Source organism: Camelus bactrianus, chromosome 3, assembly GCF_048773025.1.
Source record: "Camelus bactrianus isolate YW-2024 breed Bactrian camel chromosome 3, ASM4877302v1, whole genome shotgun sequence".
Taxonomy (NCBI): domain Eukaryota; kingdom Metazoa; phylum Chordata; class Mammalia; order Artiodactyla; family Camelidae; genus Camelus; species Camelus bactrianus.
This window is the reverse complement of record NC_133541.1, coordinates 46,578,161-46,594,706: the sequence shown is the minus strand read 5'-3', so window position 1 is coordinate 46,594,706 and position 16,546 is coordinate 46,578,161. Positions and strand designations below refer to the sequence as shown.

Sequence of the window (16,546 nt, the reverse complement as noted above, 5' to 3'; positions counted from 1 at the left end):
GGGTGGTGCTTTCACGACGGGAGTCATTTTCAAATGCAGACTTGAGAGAGCAGGGTGTTGCTGAGACCATCTGCACGATGTACATGACAACGCTCACCCTTTCCCCGTTAAAGCCTCCACATAAACTTTTAAGATCCTGGCAGCTGGGTGTAGGGAACTCCTTGTCTTGTGGCCGCCCAAGACAAGCCTTGTATCTAAGTTCCCTTGCTTATTAAACCTGCCACCTGTCACTCTGGAGTGGCTGCCTCTTCCTTCAGTCTCCGTTTGTCCCGTGTGAGGGCCAGTTTGCAAACCAACACAAAGAGCTTGATGGACAAAAACGAACCCCAAACGACATATTAGCATTTTTATAAGTTATAAAAATACATGCATACAAAACAATACCACCTATATTTTTTAAGATTACAGAAAGATAAATCATTAACATGGTTGCCTACATACAGGGTGGGGGAGGGGGGTGGATGGGAGTGTAGGGAAAAACTAAATGACCATGGTGCCAAGGTTGATGTGCCAAGACCTAAAGAGTAGGATGACCTCAAATATCTGCATCTGAGGTTCTCTACTTGTGCACTAGCACGAGAGAAAATAATACAGCATGCCCTTAATGTAAAATGTGGCCGTTACAAATAATATTGCAGGAGATTTACAGACACTGTGATCTCATACTAAGCAAAAGAGGTTACCAAACATCATGCCCCCTATTCACTTTTTTTTGAAAAATAAAAAAATCTACATAAATTGAAAAATTGAAAGTGGCTGGTGGGGTACAGCAGGGATTAAACATTTTTGCTTTTCTGTATTTTTAATTTGCTTTCAATAACCATGTATTGTGCAATGAAGAGGAAATCAGGATTTTTTTTTTTAAGACTTTGCTTTGGTTTTACAAAGACACAAGAATAAAGAGGTCATAGGTAGCATTTATAGGTACTGAAAAAAAAGGAAGCGATCTTTTAGGCTTTGTGTTTTCAAATGCAAATGCTCAAACCCAAGCTTTGTGGGTTGCTCTTTCCTTTTCCTTGAGGACAGAGGGAGCGAGTTGTTCTAAGGATCCCCACTTGGAAGGGGCAGTAGGTGGAAGGAGCTGGGACACGCATTACCCGGTGGCAGTGAAATGATGGACATTGAGGTTGGGGGGAGGTGGCATTCACAGGAACTCCCCTCAGTCCTGACACAAGGAAATCTGCCTCCAGCCAGGAAAGTCACTTTAGCACAGCACTGTTTCACAACGTGTATCTACTCGAAAGGGCAGAACCTTCAGGCGAAGGACTTCTACTGAGACAGGGTAGGGCTGGAGGATGTGGTGACACCGGCCTGACATAGGAAGACTTGGAAGCTGCAATCTGCTTGCTTGAGGCCTTGCAGTTTCCTTCTTCATCTCCAGGCTGTTTACAGCCATCCTGGGCAGTGCTTCAAAGACACAGCAGATGACTTTGTTAGAGGCGTTCAGCTTTACAGCATTAACAGACTTTGTAAAGCTGTGTGGAGCAATTCCTAGTCATCATAGGCAACAGATCTTTTCCCCCACATCTGAACAGACTTGACTGGCACGTTACGAAGCGTATAGGGAACTTCAGTCTTAGGAGCAGATTCCTTTCTTTGAAGTGCTTGCCTGCATCCAAGTATTGGGACTGACAGACCCACCGGCAGCCTGTGATGTTATAAGAGATGGTGACCTTGTCTTTTGGAGTGAGTGGTCCCAGAAATCTGTGAGATGTTGCTGCAGGTTCATCTGTGAAGACTGGTGTTAACGCCTCCAGTTCAGGGTCTGAGTTGTCTGAACTGCCAGAGAACATGAACCTGGCTGGACTGATGGACTTTCAGTCTACAAAAGTGATGAATTTCAGGTTCTACAAAGGTGGTCATTTCCAGCTCTTCTAGATATATGGCATGTGTACAATGCTAAGTGGGGTAGGAGGTGGAAAGAAAGGAATAACACAAAATGATTACTTTGAGGAAAGCATTAAAAACATATTAGTGGGAGGGAAATTAAATTAAGAGAACTGTCTTACCATTGAGTAACTTAATGTCTGGCCTCTACCGAAGTAAGCAAATTTCTGCAGTTAACATGGCTGTAATTTTTCATGTTACATTTGTGTTGTGAACCAAAAATCTAGATGGGAAATTGCCTACTAATGAATTAGAACTATTAAAAGAGCCCTATTACAGAGAACGATTAGCTTCCCTGGCTCATGGTTTCCCACCAATCATCGAGTTTGTAATTTTGCACCATATGATTTTTCTGCATATAAATTTAGGAAGAGGAAATGAGATGGCTTAGATCGTTCACGGAGGGTCTGCATCTGAATTCAACTGCATGAGACCCAGTAATGTTTAGAAAGGTCAAGAGCTTTAGGACCAGAAAAATCCAGGTTCTAATCCAAGCTCCTTTTACAGTGTGCATGTGAAGCAAATCACATAGCATGTCTGGGCCTGTTTGCCCATCTGTAAAATGGGGATGCCACCACCATCTGGTTTGAGGACTGTGTTGGGGCTCAGAAAAGATTGTAGTTAAAAAGCACCTTGCCCAGTACTAAGTGTATGTATACAGTAGGCAGACAATAAATGTTAGATTGCTTCCTTCCATCCTGATGGCCTTAACGGTTTTCAATTTTGAGGAAGGAGAAAGGATGGGAGGGAAAGAAAGATAAGAAAACACAATGGTAACTGATGGAGCAAGGTTTTAAGAGAATGGAAGTAGGTGGTATCACTGAGAGAGGACGCCTCTTCCCATAGACTGTAGGGAAGATGGTGAGCATGGCATGAAAGCTAGTAAGTTCTGCAGGCAAGGAAGAAGGTTGGTAGAAAGCACAGGAAGAAGCTCAAGGAGGACTTAATCTGGAAGAATGGAACATGCATGTGTTAAGTTAAAAAAAATTGCAAACATTCCACTCACCAAAAGTAATCTACACAAAACCATACTTTCCATAATAGAGAGCTATATTCAGTGACATTTTGGAGATGCTATGTATGCATGTGTATATGGGAAAAAACTTCATAGTCATTATCTTTTCATGCTAAATTTTTATTTCAATGTTATGCAACTGCATAAGTATAAATATTTGTCCAATATACAACAATTATGACATCCATAGGGAATTTCTTAGAGAAAATAAGACTGCAAACACTTTATTGCACAGATCCTAACAAACTTTTAAGCTGGTAAATCTACAGCTGGGAGTACTACTGAGGAGCACGTCTTAACAATCACAGGAGACTGACTAAAGAGAACACAGGAGAACTTCTACCAGCTGAGTGGAGAGGTTTACAACAAACAGGTACTACGTGAATGCAACCTTAGGTACTCTGTAGCCATCCAAAATGCAAAAACATATTTGGCAAAAACGGTGATACACTATACAAATATACATAAAAATATCATTTGTAAACAAGCAGCTAAGTTGTGCTTTAAAGGAAACTGGACAGTTAAAAAGCAAAGGCTGTAAACCATGAACGACCTCCCCGACAGACCTGTCTAGATGTCTGAGTGCAGAAGGATTAGGTTATGACAACTGCCAAACACAGGTATGAATTATAAATGTTGAGACCATTTGTAAAACCCATTTAAGTTCTTTCAAAATCTTTGTTTCTTCTACAATTCACAGCACAGTGATGGGGAATGGCTAAAACCACATGGGAAAAAAAATGAGGGGCAAGGAGGAAACTTTGTCTTTTTCTTGCCATCGCCTACTCATTTTACAATGAAGAACAACTAAGCAGTCGGTTAAGTTATGTCTTTGTTTTCGGAGTGGAGTTTACAGCCTCGCTAAACGATTTACAATCCACAGGGCTGTAAGATGATGCTGTGCTAGATGAACAATTTTATAGCCTGAAGATACTAAGACATCCCCGAGGGGGGCTGGGTGCTGGATTATATTTATTGGTAATTTTTTTTTCCTCTTACAAAACGAAAAAATCCTGCTGTGGATCCCAAGCATCTTAGAAATACTTCTCTGTGTGTATTTTCTCTTAGTGCCTTAGTATTTATGTCAGCAAGTGCCGTCTTACAATACAAAACAAGTCACCAGGAAAACTGCGACAACGAAAAAAAACAAACAAAAAGACCCCCTCAGCACTAAAATGACTGGACAAATTCTACAGTCCATGGTATACAAAATTTAAATAAGGCTTAGCAAAAGTAAAAAGGACAGGCACATTCAAGCACCAAATAGCTCCAACAAATCTTTTTTTGTTACAAAAATGCTGCTCTTTGTTAATACAGTATTTTTTTGCATACAAATAAAGAGACCATGTTATGAAATGTATGGAGCTACCTGATGCACAGAAATGAATGTGAAACCCAGGAACTTGCTAAAAACAGCAAGCTTCATCTACAACGTAAGGCCCCAGCTATGTATTAAAATGTATCTGATGTCCTGATTATTCCTTAGTATATACGCTATGATGTCAAAATCCACACCCCCCCCAACTTGTCCTCAAAAAAGCAAATTTAAAACCTCTTCCAATGCCTTGATACTTATTATTCAACCTAAGTGCTAGCAGATTTGTGTGCGGCCAGTAACTTTCCTCTTTGTTCAAGAGCAGGGCTGGTGCAGAACTACTACAAAATGTGTGCTTCTTGGACTAGGGACTCGTAGCATAAAGGCCTGAGTTTAAGAGCATGAAAAGAAGGGAAAAGCAAGAGAATGGAAATAAAGTCGACACGTGTTTATAGCCCCTGCTCTACCTACAGTGAAGACCTGACATACACACCCACAGACAAGGACCACTGGCCTTTCAGACAGTTGGACCCAGGATCAAAATGGCCATGAGGATGACTGTGAAATGAACATGGCTAGCTCCATCTGCTCTGGCCATTCCTGATGGAGGAGGATTCCAAATGCAGCCATTCAAGTAGTTCTTGCTTTAGATCTGGAAATATAGGTAGCCAGACACAGTACTATCAAAATCTCTGGTTAAAAATACACATTAAAAACTCACAATCTAGTGTATTTCGGGCTTTCTTTAATCATCAACTCTAGTTAGAATGTTTCAACTTAGAAAAAGGTAGCCTTGAAATATTCCTTTCAACCACAGACCAAAACATGTGGGTGGATGTGTATATACACAAATATGGGTGTATCTATACTTTTACACACACCCAGTTTCAACCATTTTACTTCATTCCTGCATTATGATCAATGGTAAAGCAAGAATCTTATTAAAAAAAAAAAATCTGCAGTAAACGACGCCATCAGCAGCAAGGAATTGGCTCTACATCCCAAACCAAACACACTGCTAGATATTTACAGAGAAAATCTTTTCCCTCAACAACCCTCAACCTCAACTGTAAAGATTGTTGTTGCTGTTTAGGTTTTGTGTTTTTTTTTTTTTTTCTCGTACAAACACTATCTGGTAACAGTTTACCGGTTACAATTGGGAAGGCATTTGGAAGAAGGTCCCCTCTTTCTCTCCATCCCTTCTCTCCCACGTTCTTCAAGGAGGCTCCGGGCTCTGCCTGGGGGGCGTTCCCACGCAGTGCTGGTTTCCAAGGTTAACAAGATGCAGTTACAAACGCAGGCGCAGACTGGGTCTCCCAGTCTCGCCCCGGACCTGCTCCATCACCAGGCTTTTTTGTGAGGGCTGCCTCGCAAACTCTCTTTTCCCCGTCTCTGCCGCAGCCCCGAGTCCTTCTCAGATGTAAGGGCGATGGGATGCTCAGTGTTTGGAGCTGGGGACGACTTAGTCACCTCTCTGCCCACATTCTGTTTCCTAGTCTGAGGAGGCTGGGTGGGGGCTGGCTCTTTCCCTTTGGTTTCTCCTGAGGGGGCTGCTCCTGAGAGGGCCCTGTCCCGGTGGCCAGCGGCCCCCACCACGCCTGGGTTGGGGTGATGCGACTCCAGAGTGATGACTGAGCTGTGGAAGGATGGCAGGGAGTCGCTCTTTGTCATCTGGGTTCTGCCGTCTCCCGCAGGCAGTGACTTCCTATGGTCCCTGCTGCTGGAGCCTGGGGGCTCAGCCGCAGCCCCGCCAGCCTGGGCAGAGGAGTTATCGCCGCAGGTTGGAGAAGCTTCTCGAATCCCCAGTCTGGCCTCAGGAAAGCTGGAAGAGTAGCTCAAAGACTTCTCTGGGAGGGCAGCACAGTGGAAAGAGCTCTGCCCCATGGCTGAGGGCGACCGTTTCATGCCACTGGGCTTGCCCGCCTCAGTCAGCGGCTTCTGGGGACTGGGCCCTTTCCCCTTGGCCTCTGGACAGCTCTTCCCCGCGGCCGCTGCTGGCCTCTCCGCGGCCGCTGCTGGCCTCTCCGCGCCCTTGGACTTGGCCTCACTGGGCGCCGGGGCAAGGCTGGTCTCCAGCTTCCCGATGTCCGCCGGGGCAAGGCTGGTCTCCAGCTTCCCGATGTCCGCCGGGGCAAGGCTGGTCTCCAGCTTCCCGACATCCGCTGGGGCGTAAAGTGCTTCGGTGCATTTCTTGCCTTCAGACTTCCCATCTGTGCTGGAGGCCAGCAGACTCGGGCTCCTGTCTGTCTGTTTGCACAGAGGGGTGCAGTCTTTCACAGTGGATGGTTTTTGGGGCTTTGGAGATGGGTTTTGCTTTTCCCCGACAGTGGGAAGTTTCTGGTCCACCGACTCACTGGCCCCTGAGTGTCCCTGCCGAGGCAGATGCTCAGGCTTCTGCAGCATCTCTGGGGGATGCCCACCACTGGTGGGTCTCAGCTTGGTGTCTAGAGGACCCCCTTCTGTGTGCAGGGGGACTGAGGGTCCACTTCCTCCCTGGCCAGTCACACTGCTAGCTGTGGCCTGGGGGCCTGTGAACACCTCCAACACACTCTTAATGCTGCCCTTCCCCTCTCGGCCAGGGCCACTGGGGGCCTGGGCACCAGGGTCTTTGCCCACTGCAGCCCCAACACTTGGCTTCTGGGAGGAGAGTGGCCTGTCTGGGTGCTTGGACTTTGGAGGGCCTGGGTCTGGGCCAGGCCTGGGCTTATGGCTGCTGCTTTCACTGTGCATGGCAGCAGTGGGCTTGGGAGGGTCCTGGAAGCCCAGGCTGGGGTCTGCAGCACAGGGCTTGCTCCCCAGCTCTCTGCTTGCAGGGTGGCTTGCTGAACTGCAATGCTGCCGAGCAGCCAGGCCAGGCAGCTCTTTGGTGGTGGGGGATTGCTGAGGGCTACTGTTGAGGTGCTTCTGTAAGGGCTGCTCTTTCTTTTCTGGTTCCCTGGGACTGTCTTTCTGCAAAGCTGGGAAACCAGAGAGCTTTGCATTCTTCGCACTCTCTGTCCTGGGTGGCTCCAGGGACCACCGGGCAGGAGTGGCTTCCGGCTTGGGCTCCAGGCCACTCCTTCCCTTGCCCAGCTCCCTCTCACAAGGAGTCCCTGCCAAGTACAAAGAGGAGTCCTCTCTGGCCAACAGCCTCACCTCATCTCGGCCATCTTTGGGGTTTGCTTTCCCACAAGGCCCGCATGCTTTCTCCATGGCCTGGATCTGGGTGTAGACATCTGGGCAGGTCCTCTCCACAGCCGGGAGGGTTTTGGAGTTGTCAATGGTTTTAGCAGCGTCTGGCAGACACAGCTCCTTGGAGGGGTCTCTGCGGACATCAGCCCTTGCAGCCGACCGCTCACTTCTGGCTGAGGAAGGGCCCTTCTCGGATGACTCCCTCCCACTATGCTTCTCCCTGGAGGGGGCTCCTTCGGGTAGGAGAGTGCTGTGCAATCTAGATAGCTCAGCGCCATGGAGGTTCTGCCCCAGGAAGGGAAGGAGCTTAACATCAGGACTGCTGTGGTCTTGGTGTTGACTGAGGCTGCCCTCTCTCCGCTGGGGATCACTTTCCATGACAATCGCCGGGGTCCTGGCTGTGTGGGAAGCCTTCCTGTCCAGCTTCAGCTCTGGGTCAGGCAGGGGAGCTGTGGGTGAACTCTGCAGACCCCGGCTGGTGGGCAGGAACCGGGGCTCGAGCAGGTAAGATTTGCTCACCTTGAAGCCAGCAGGGGAGGACTCCCTCTGACCTACAGTCTCACCCTTCCTCCCCCCGCTGCTGGGGGGAGCCAGCAGCACAGGGGGCCCCAGGTCACTGCACGGGCTGGGGCTCTGTGCCGGCTCTGGGGAAGGCAGCTCCGTCTTGGAGGCCTGCGGTCCAGACAGGAGAGCAATGTCCAAAGTGCCCTCAATTGGCTTCAAACACGACACAGACCTCCCTTCCAGCTTATACTCGGAGGGGCTTTTCCGGACAGGTGACTCAGGAGCAATCAAGCCCGGCTTCTCCACTCCACTGTCCACCCGGCCAGCTAGGGCCTTGAGAGGGACAAAGGAGATGGCGCTGATCTGAGCCGTGTGGGCACTGCTGATGAACGGCGCACGGCTCTCGGAGGCTGCCGGGGCCTCCTGCTGCCCTCCTGCCGGCCGGCCCGGGCTCCCTGGCAAGCATTCGTGGGTGCTGGGGGTCAGTTTGGGCTTGAGCACAGGGCCAAGGCTGTCATCTCTGTCTTCAAGTGACACTTTCTTTCGGAGGTAATCGATGTTGGCGAGCTTGCTGTCTAACTTCTCACCCCGGAGGCCCTCCTTGGCCTGGGGGTCCTTCTCTGAGTTGTCACCCTTCCCGGAGGTGGACCTGTTAGTGGAGTGACAGAGACCGTCTTGGAGGGTGCTGTGAGCCGAGGCTCGTTTGAGGTCACAGGTGCCCTGGCTGTGGTCCCTGGGTGCTGCCGCCCCCTCCAAGGAGACCCTCTCACTGGCCCGCGCACTGGCCTGCTTATGGAGAGCATCTTTCAGCAGGCTGCCCGGTGCCTGGGCCTCCTGCATGCCTGCTTTGTTATCAAAGTGACTTGACCTTTCTGAAGCCTTCGGGTAGATTTTCTTCTCTCTCTCTTCCAGTCTAAAAGTGGGAAGATTTTCCAAATCACTGCCAAGTCCGTGGGGTTTTGGGTGGGGCTCCTGTTTCTCTGGGAGCCCGTCGGGTTTCTTCACCACCACCTTGGCCTTCAGCTTCTCTCGGTCCAGCTCATCCACAGACTCCTGGCGGCCCAGCTTCCGGGACACAGGGCGTTTCAGGCAGCCTTGCTCCACGGGCCTGGCCCGGCTGAGGGCAGGTGTGTCACACACATTCTCCTCCAGGCTCTGCAAGGTCACCTCCCGCTGGGACTGCTCCCGCTGCACCTCCTCCTGGGTGACCTCCAGGCTGTGCTTGCGGGAGCACAGGTGCTTCTTGTCACTGCCGTAGGAGGGGGAGAGCTTCTCCTCCGACTGCACGCGCTTGAGCAGGGGGGACCGCGGGGGCTCTGCACTCTTGGGCCGCACGATGTGTCTGACAATGGTCGGAGGGGAGTGCATTTTGCTGGGAAAGGCTTGGGCAATCTTGGTGTTGCCAAGTGAGTGTCCCAACAGAGGGGATGGTGACCGCTGAGGGGAGGTGGGCTGTGGCGTGGGCGAGGGTGTCCGGGCCAGCGGGGAGAGCGGGATGCTACCTGCCGACTTCCGCCTTCCGGACCGGTACCGCTGCCCACTGAGTTTGGGGGCCAGACCATGGAGCGTGCTGGGCCGGATGTGCCCTGACCCCGCTGGGGAGTTGGGGGCACTAGAGCTTGGGGAGCTGCTCTGGGAGGAGTTAGTACCTGTGGGGGGAAAACAGAATGCTGTGAGTGATGCCCACCTTTCCATGCTCTCAGACCAGGGTGTTTTAGGGAAGGTCAGGGACAGGTCAGCAAACTGTCTCAGCATCTAACTCTAATGAATAAATGCTTTTCAGATTAAACCCTCCCACATCCAGGGTTAACTGGATACTTCCTGTCTTATTTAATGGTCCAAATCATCGTATCTTCTGCCCTTCCTGTAAATCCTGTTCTCTCTCAATGACATCCTCACCCCCTCTTTCCTTAAGCTGGAAGAAGCCTGTCTTCCAGGCTCTTCGATGGAGACCCCTCAACTCTCCCTTGCTGTGGAGGCGAGACGCCTCACTCACCGGATGGGAAGTCAGGGGTGGAGCGATAGCTGGGCGTAGGGGATCGGGGAGACAAGCTGTGAGTGGGGGACCCTGGGAGGCTCTCCCCTGATGACAGCGATCGGTTCAAGCAGGAGAAGCTTCGGCTGGTGTGGAGTAAAGGAGAAGGCTGCTTGGCTAGTTTTTTGAAAAGGGATCTCCTCCTAGGGTGAAAATAGGAGAAAACAGATCAGATTCTATATTCAAAACCACTCCTGCCTCCCCAAAATACCAGTGCATTCCGGACACACCTCTGGGCCAGAGACACAGATACAGTGGTAGATCCTATTAAAAACTGGGGACCCACTTTCAGATTAAAAAATTTCTATGACTTAGACCGAAAGAGTCTTTAATACTACGCAATGAAAGCTCCCTTCTTTCTTCTCTGAATTTCAAACCCTTTAAGAGGAGCTGGGAAAATAGAAAAAGGTATTTAATAAATACACATTCATTTGTTTGTCAGGTTTACGAGGAGATTGTTTTTGGCCTGAAAGCTTCCAAGTACATACCCCCAAACACCCTGACACCATTTAATTAAGAGATAATACAAAGTAAATCCCGGGAAGAAAAACCATCATCTTGGATGTAAACTTCTTTAGTGGTGATACACTGGGTCGAGGTTTTATCTCTGAGGGGCTGTCTGCTGTGCTTATTTCATTGTGAGCTCCCGACTATTCCTGAGGATAGTGGAGGCTGTACTTTTACATAAAAGAGCCGAGAAAGGGGAACTGAAGCTTATCCTATCAGCAGGGAGGCAGACACCAGGCTGTAGCAGAAGCAAATGTGTAGTCAGTGCCCAACAAGCACATCTTGAAGTAAAAAGCACGGCTTCAGATGGCTCCAAGTGCAGACAGCTGTACAGGGTTCCTCTGCCACCGCGCAAGCCTGGTTCACCCCAGCGCTTAGGCACTAAGGTTACAACCTGCTACTCCTTGAAAACAGTGTGTTCTATGTGACTTAAAGCACAATCAAATCTTAAAGCTCACCTTAAAAAAGAAAAAAGAAAAAAGAGATCTCAGAATGTGTGTGTGTGTGTGTAGTTTAATCAAAATAATAAATGCACTTGAGTTAAAAAGTCAAATACGTTGATGAACTTATAATGAAAAATAACAACTCTCTGCTCTGTCTTTTGCTCAATCCCCAGAGAAACCACTTTCTACTCTTCTAGCTGCTGGTTTTCCCATTTGTCTGCAAATTGTTAAGTAATATGCTTATGCTGTTTTTTCAGTTTTTCAATTTTAGAAATGATCTGTTGATTTCCTACCACAGAAAATGAGAATTAAGTTCTCATACAACTCCTTCCACCTTCTGACCCAAAATACTTCCCTGTTTCTATTCTTCCCAGTAGAGCTAAACCAAAATTTTTGGTTTGAAAAAAAAGGCTGGTGTTTTCTTTATTTTACATGATAAATACTGTTCAGAGCTGGGCCATGTAAGATATGATTCTATTTTTCTTTCTTGTACAACTCTGTCTTTCCTGGAGTTAATAGTCATTCCTTTTTTATTTGCTTACTTTTCTTTTCTATCATCAAAATTCCTCACAACCTAGGGGCAGGTATAGCCCAGCAGTAGAGTGCATGCTTAGCATGCATGAAGTCCTGGGTTCAATCCCCAGTACCTCCATTAAACAATTAAATTAAATTAAATTTTAAAAATCCTCATAATCTGATCTGACGCACCAGATCCAAGCAGGTAAAGGAGTGACACTGTGGCATCAAGCAGGGAGCACATCCAGACAGTTGCCTGGCGAGAAATGTCCCCACCAGAAACACATACACACATCATCCATGGTGTCTGCAGAGCACAAAATGGCACACAAAGTGCCTCCTGGACTGCAAATGTGTAACCCAGTTAGGCTTTCAGTCAGTAAAACAAAGCCTTTTTATTTCTAGGCTTATTTGGATGCTTTAAAGATCAGTTATCTTGGAATATCTGGCATTAAAAAATAGCAACTGTTTGTTGTCAAATTATGTAAAGGACATTATTAAAGGTAGATGTAATGCTAAAAACTGCCTGAAGTTTCAGTTCCTCAAATCCAACTCAACTGAAGTCTAGAGACTGAGAAACAGCAAAGGGCTTTTCATGGCTCTCACACGTGAGAGAATAAAGCCATCTACAGTGTAACTATGTGAATCTTTTCACTATGAAAAATAATGCTGTTAGGAATTAATAGAAATGCTGATGAATGAATAGATGTGAACCACAGCATAACATTTCTCAGAGAGAAAAGGACCCTTCTTATATGAAAGAGTTTAAATTAGGTAAGGAGTAACCCGCCTTCAGTGTGGGACACAACCAAGCCCAGGAAGAGGACTGCTCCAACGCACCTTTCTAGACTTTCCTTCTTCTTAGATTTCTTACTCCGCCTCACCATCCGGCTCTTGTAGCTGTTTCTCCTGGCTGGTCCTGTTTTGATTGATGTATTTTCAAATGGAGTGGTTGTGATTGACACCTTATTTCCACTCTATTAAAAAAAAAAAAGGGAAATGCTGTGATGACACAAGACCAGAACAGAGATAGGAGATCCAAAGACAAAGATCTGTAAGGACAGATATACTTAAAAGGCTTTCTGTTTGTCAGTGACCCTTCAAGCAGTCAAGTATGATGGAGCACAAACTGGGTGGGAGGAAACTGTGAGGTTTCCTCAGGAGGGGGGCTCTGGACTCCACAGAGCTGCCTGTACATCCCAGCCTGTGACCTGAGCACTTGCCGGTACCATCTAACAATAGAGTCCCGCCATCTCGTGGGGCTCCTCTGAGGATTAAGGGGATGGAGTTTGTAAAGCCTTTAGCACCAAGGGTGACACAGGGGAGGGGCTCTATAACTGTCATCTTCATCCATGTGTATTAAGTATAAACATGCCCAGGGGCTGTCTGCTCTTGGTTGATTTATTTTTCTTTTCTCTCCTTTTTGTGTTTTTCCTTTGACCTAGAAGTCATAGAGCAGCAAGACTGAATGAGACTTTTATTTTTAATTATTTTTAAAGATTCCTTTTCTACCACCGGAAAACCTGTCAGCATGCACAGCTGGAAAGTTTATGCCAGCAATAGCCTCTCTCTCGCCAGGTCAGGCAGGGTGAGGTCATTCCTGGCGGGATTCTGTGTCCTTCCACTTGGTCCTGGGACAGAAGCTTGCTGGGCAGGTCCCAGGGATGGATTTGACAGCAGTCACAGGCCAGGCTGAGGGATGCCCTGGGCAGGTGGGCGGAACCCATCCCAGACAGCACCCATCCCCTTCACTCCCATATCAATGACCTCTTTTTGAATTTCTTAATAACCAGGGAGAAACACATCCTTTCAAAGTCACAGATGGCCCTGATTACCCAGAAAAAACAAGAAATATAAGGAGAAGGGCCTTTTAAACGGCCTATGCCCGGCAGATGCCTAGCAACTTGGCTCTAAGTGGCGCTAAGAGTTGGGGGATCGAGTATGGTGGAGGCCGGGAACTGAAAAAAACAGAGATTGTTTCAACATCAACATCCACCTCCCCACCCGATTTGGGAAGTAATACAGGTCATTATAAGAAAAAATAGTCAAGCATATACAGAAAAAAATCATTGAGAAGCCTATCACCCAGCTAACATTGGTTATATTTTAGTATATTTCCTGCTGTTTTTTTAACAGGCATGTATAAATTATGCATCTATACATACTTTATAAATAACTTTAATCTTAATTAAACTAATCTAATGTTTAGTTTTATGTTGGTTTTTTTTTTTACTTCACATTTCATAACTCTGTAAAATGTCTCCTTCATCACTGAATATTCCTTAAGAACATAATTTTTATTGGTTATATAGCAATATTCCATGAGATGGGGGAATCAAAATTTAACTATTTCCCTACTGCTATTGTTTTCTGCTTTTCAATTATTATAAGAGTTGAAATAAATGTCTTTATCTGTAAGTCATCATTCTAACCTGACATTTTCCTTAGATTATCCAATTAGACTCAATATACTGCATCAAAGAGTCTATCTGAACTTTTAAAAGACTCCTGGTACATAATGATACACTAATTTCCAGAAAGTTTATGTCGATTTTTATTCTTGCCAGCAGCACATGAATACCTCTCTTACCACAGACTTGTCAGAACTGAATTTGGTGGTGGTGGTGGGGTTGTCAGAACTGAATTTGGTGGTGGTAGTGGGGTAATTAGGCATTTATTTATTTATTTATTTATTTATTTATTTATTTATTTATTTATTTATTTAATGGAGGTACTGGGGATTGAACCCAGGACTTCATGCATGCTAAGCATGTGCTCTACCACTGAGCTGTACCCTCCCCCTCAGAACTGAATACTAACATTAAACAAATGAGTGATTTTATAGGAAAAAGTTACATCAAGTTTTAATCTTTGTTCTTTGACTATTAACCAAGCTGAATGCTGTCTCATTTATTTTGTACCATTTGTATTTCTTCAGGGAATGATATGTTCATGTCTTACATCCAATTTAGTATCAAAGGTCTTAGTACTATTAATTTTGGAGTTCTTTATATATTTAAGAACATATAATCCCATACTTAATGTCATAATTGTAGAAAAATATTTTAGGGAAATGGGATTTGAACTTAAACAAGGGAAAAAATGTTTTTATTATGAAAGAATAAATTACATGTTTTACAAGCAAATGCCAAAACTTTAAAAATAAATCTTTATCTGATAATAGAGATGGACATTCTACTTATTCTTTAAACTAAAAATTCAGTGTATTCCTAGGAAAGGCCTACTAATGAAGGTTGTTTGGAATGGGGTTTTCTCTTCACAAACTGAGTGAGGCTGGGCTAAAATTTTCCCTATCTGCCTTAGGAGATGGAAAAAGGCAACAAACATGGCAGGAGTTTGTCCTCACTGAAGCCCCTTCCGTCCTTTTCTACATCACATACGAGTGACACAGAGCTGCAACGACCCCTGGGGCTGCTGTGGCACGTGAGTCCCTGGAGCCGGAACCCACTCACACCACAGCACTGACTTTCATATTCCTGTTGACAAGGGGCTACCAATGCCACTGAGCATTTTAAAACACATTGTGACTATTCAAGCACTTTCCATATATATTCTCTTTATTTTCACAACCAAGTCATAAGGGCTGTAAAAAAAAAAAAAAACAAAAAAAACAAAAAAACAAAAAAAAAACCCTTTCGGGAAGGGATTATTATACTTCCATTGTACAGAAGGAAAACAGATTCAGAGAAACAGGGTCTTCTTTCCCAAGTCACAGAGGCCAGAGGAAGAGCCCAAACCTGGCTCTCCTGCCCCTCACCCCCTGCCCACTCCTTACGGGCTGGGCACGTTCTCACCCCCCACCCCTTCCACCTCCCTTGTTCCCAGCAGAAGGCACAGCTTAATGAGTGGCGGTGGGAGGGTGGGGGGCGGAACCAGGTGCTGTACTGATACAAGGAATGATCACACTGTCAAGAAGAAACTTAAAATATATAAAATATCAAACATTATATGACATAAACATAATATAAATGCTGAACATTTCTCATCAGAAAATATTTATGACCAGGGTTTGCTGAATCAGAGCCCAACATTGAGCCCTGTACAAATGTCTCTTTCCACTATAAAAATCAAACATGCTTTTCTCTTGTTTCTTTATATGGCTGTACCAGAGGACAGTTCCCTTGACTTACGGAAATATACCAAGAGATAACTTCCCCAAGGAGAAAGACAGACACAAAAAATGCAGAGTGCAAATACTTGGTTGGAAACATTGTTGATTACGAAAATGGTTAAGATTGGAAAAATAATTTCACAGAGCACAGGTGAGAATTGTGAAGCCTGACACCTTGTGGATCCATTGGCTATAGCAAGTGCTGCCAGAGCAGGGAGCAACATGTTTTCCTGGCTCATTTACCTCAACAAATTGTTTTGGAGAAGGTGCAAGCTCTTATCGGAGATATTCTGTGGTATTGTTTTAAAAAATAACAACAGCAAAACCAGGCCAGTGGACTATTAAATGTTCAGTTAGTTAAGTATTCCTTTAAACTACTTGTGTGATTAGTGTACAGCGGGAGGGAAATTATTTTAAGCTGGCTGAACTGAATACAAAAAGTGAAGTCAGGCTATACAGTCTCTTCTCTCAGTCTGACTCCGTGTTGGTTTATCAGTTGGCCTTGGGTATCTCACTGAGATTCTTTCTCTGCAAAATGCACGTGATGGACCAGCACCCTTCAAGACCATGCCCTGACTCACACCTCCGTGGCCCAGCCCCAGCTATCCAGCACACTTCAACCCATATGCTATGAATTCAGGCTCCAGCTACTGGTTTACTCATGTGCCTCAAGCACTCTGAGCTTCCTGCCCTTGTGCTTTTAGGCATCTTCCTTGTTTTGCCTAGACCATCCTGCACCCCATTTCCACACATTCCACATCCACCCATCCTTCACAGTCCTGCACAGAAACCCCCCAAGTCTTGATCCCTGTCCACCCTGGTGGACAGCTCTCTATCTTTCCGAACTTGGGCCATATTTTCAGCCTACTCCTTTCATTTACACTTTGATAGCTGAGTATTGCCACCGTTTCCCCCTGAACACTGGGTTGTAAGTTCTTGGCAATCGGAGAACTCCATGCATAGAGCACTGTGCTGTGCTGGCTGGAAGCACAGGCTCGGGCTGCAATGCTGGGAGGGAATC

The 16,546-nt window shown here is 46.3% G+C and overlaps 1 protein-coding gene across 15 annotated transcripts in view; it reads right to left on the bottom strand.

The window, feature by feature from the left end:
• Nucleotides 1-3,001: 3,001 nt before the first annotated feature.
• The window catches only part of MAST4 (microtubule associated serine/threonine kinase family member 4), a 514,312-nt gene continuing 500,767 nt past the window's right edge, over nt 3,002-16,546 (bottom strand). For all 15 annotated transcript variants that reach the window (XM_074359140.1, XM_074359156.1, XM_074359144.1 and 12 more), the window contains 3 exons: nt 12,234-12,370; nt 9,889-10,070; nt 3,002-9,541 (listed from right to left, as the gene is read on the bottom strand). In XM_074359140.1, the coding sequence (XP_074215241.1) occupies nt 5,559-9,541; nt 9,889-10,070; nt 12,234-12,370 (4,302 nt within the window). In that variant the 3' untranslated portion in view covers nt 3,002-5,558. The remainder of the gene's footprint in view (nt 9,542-9,888; nt 10,071-12,233; nt 12,371-16,546) is intronic.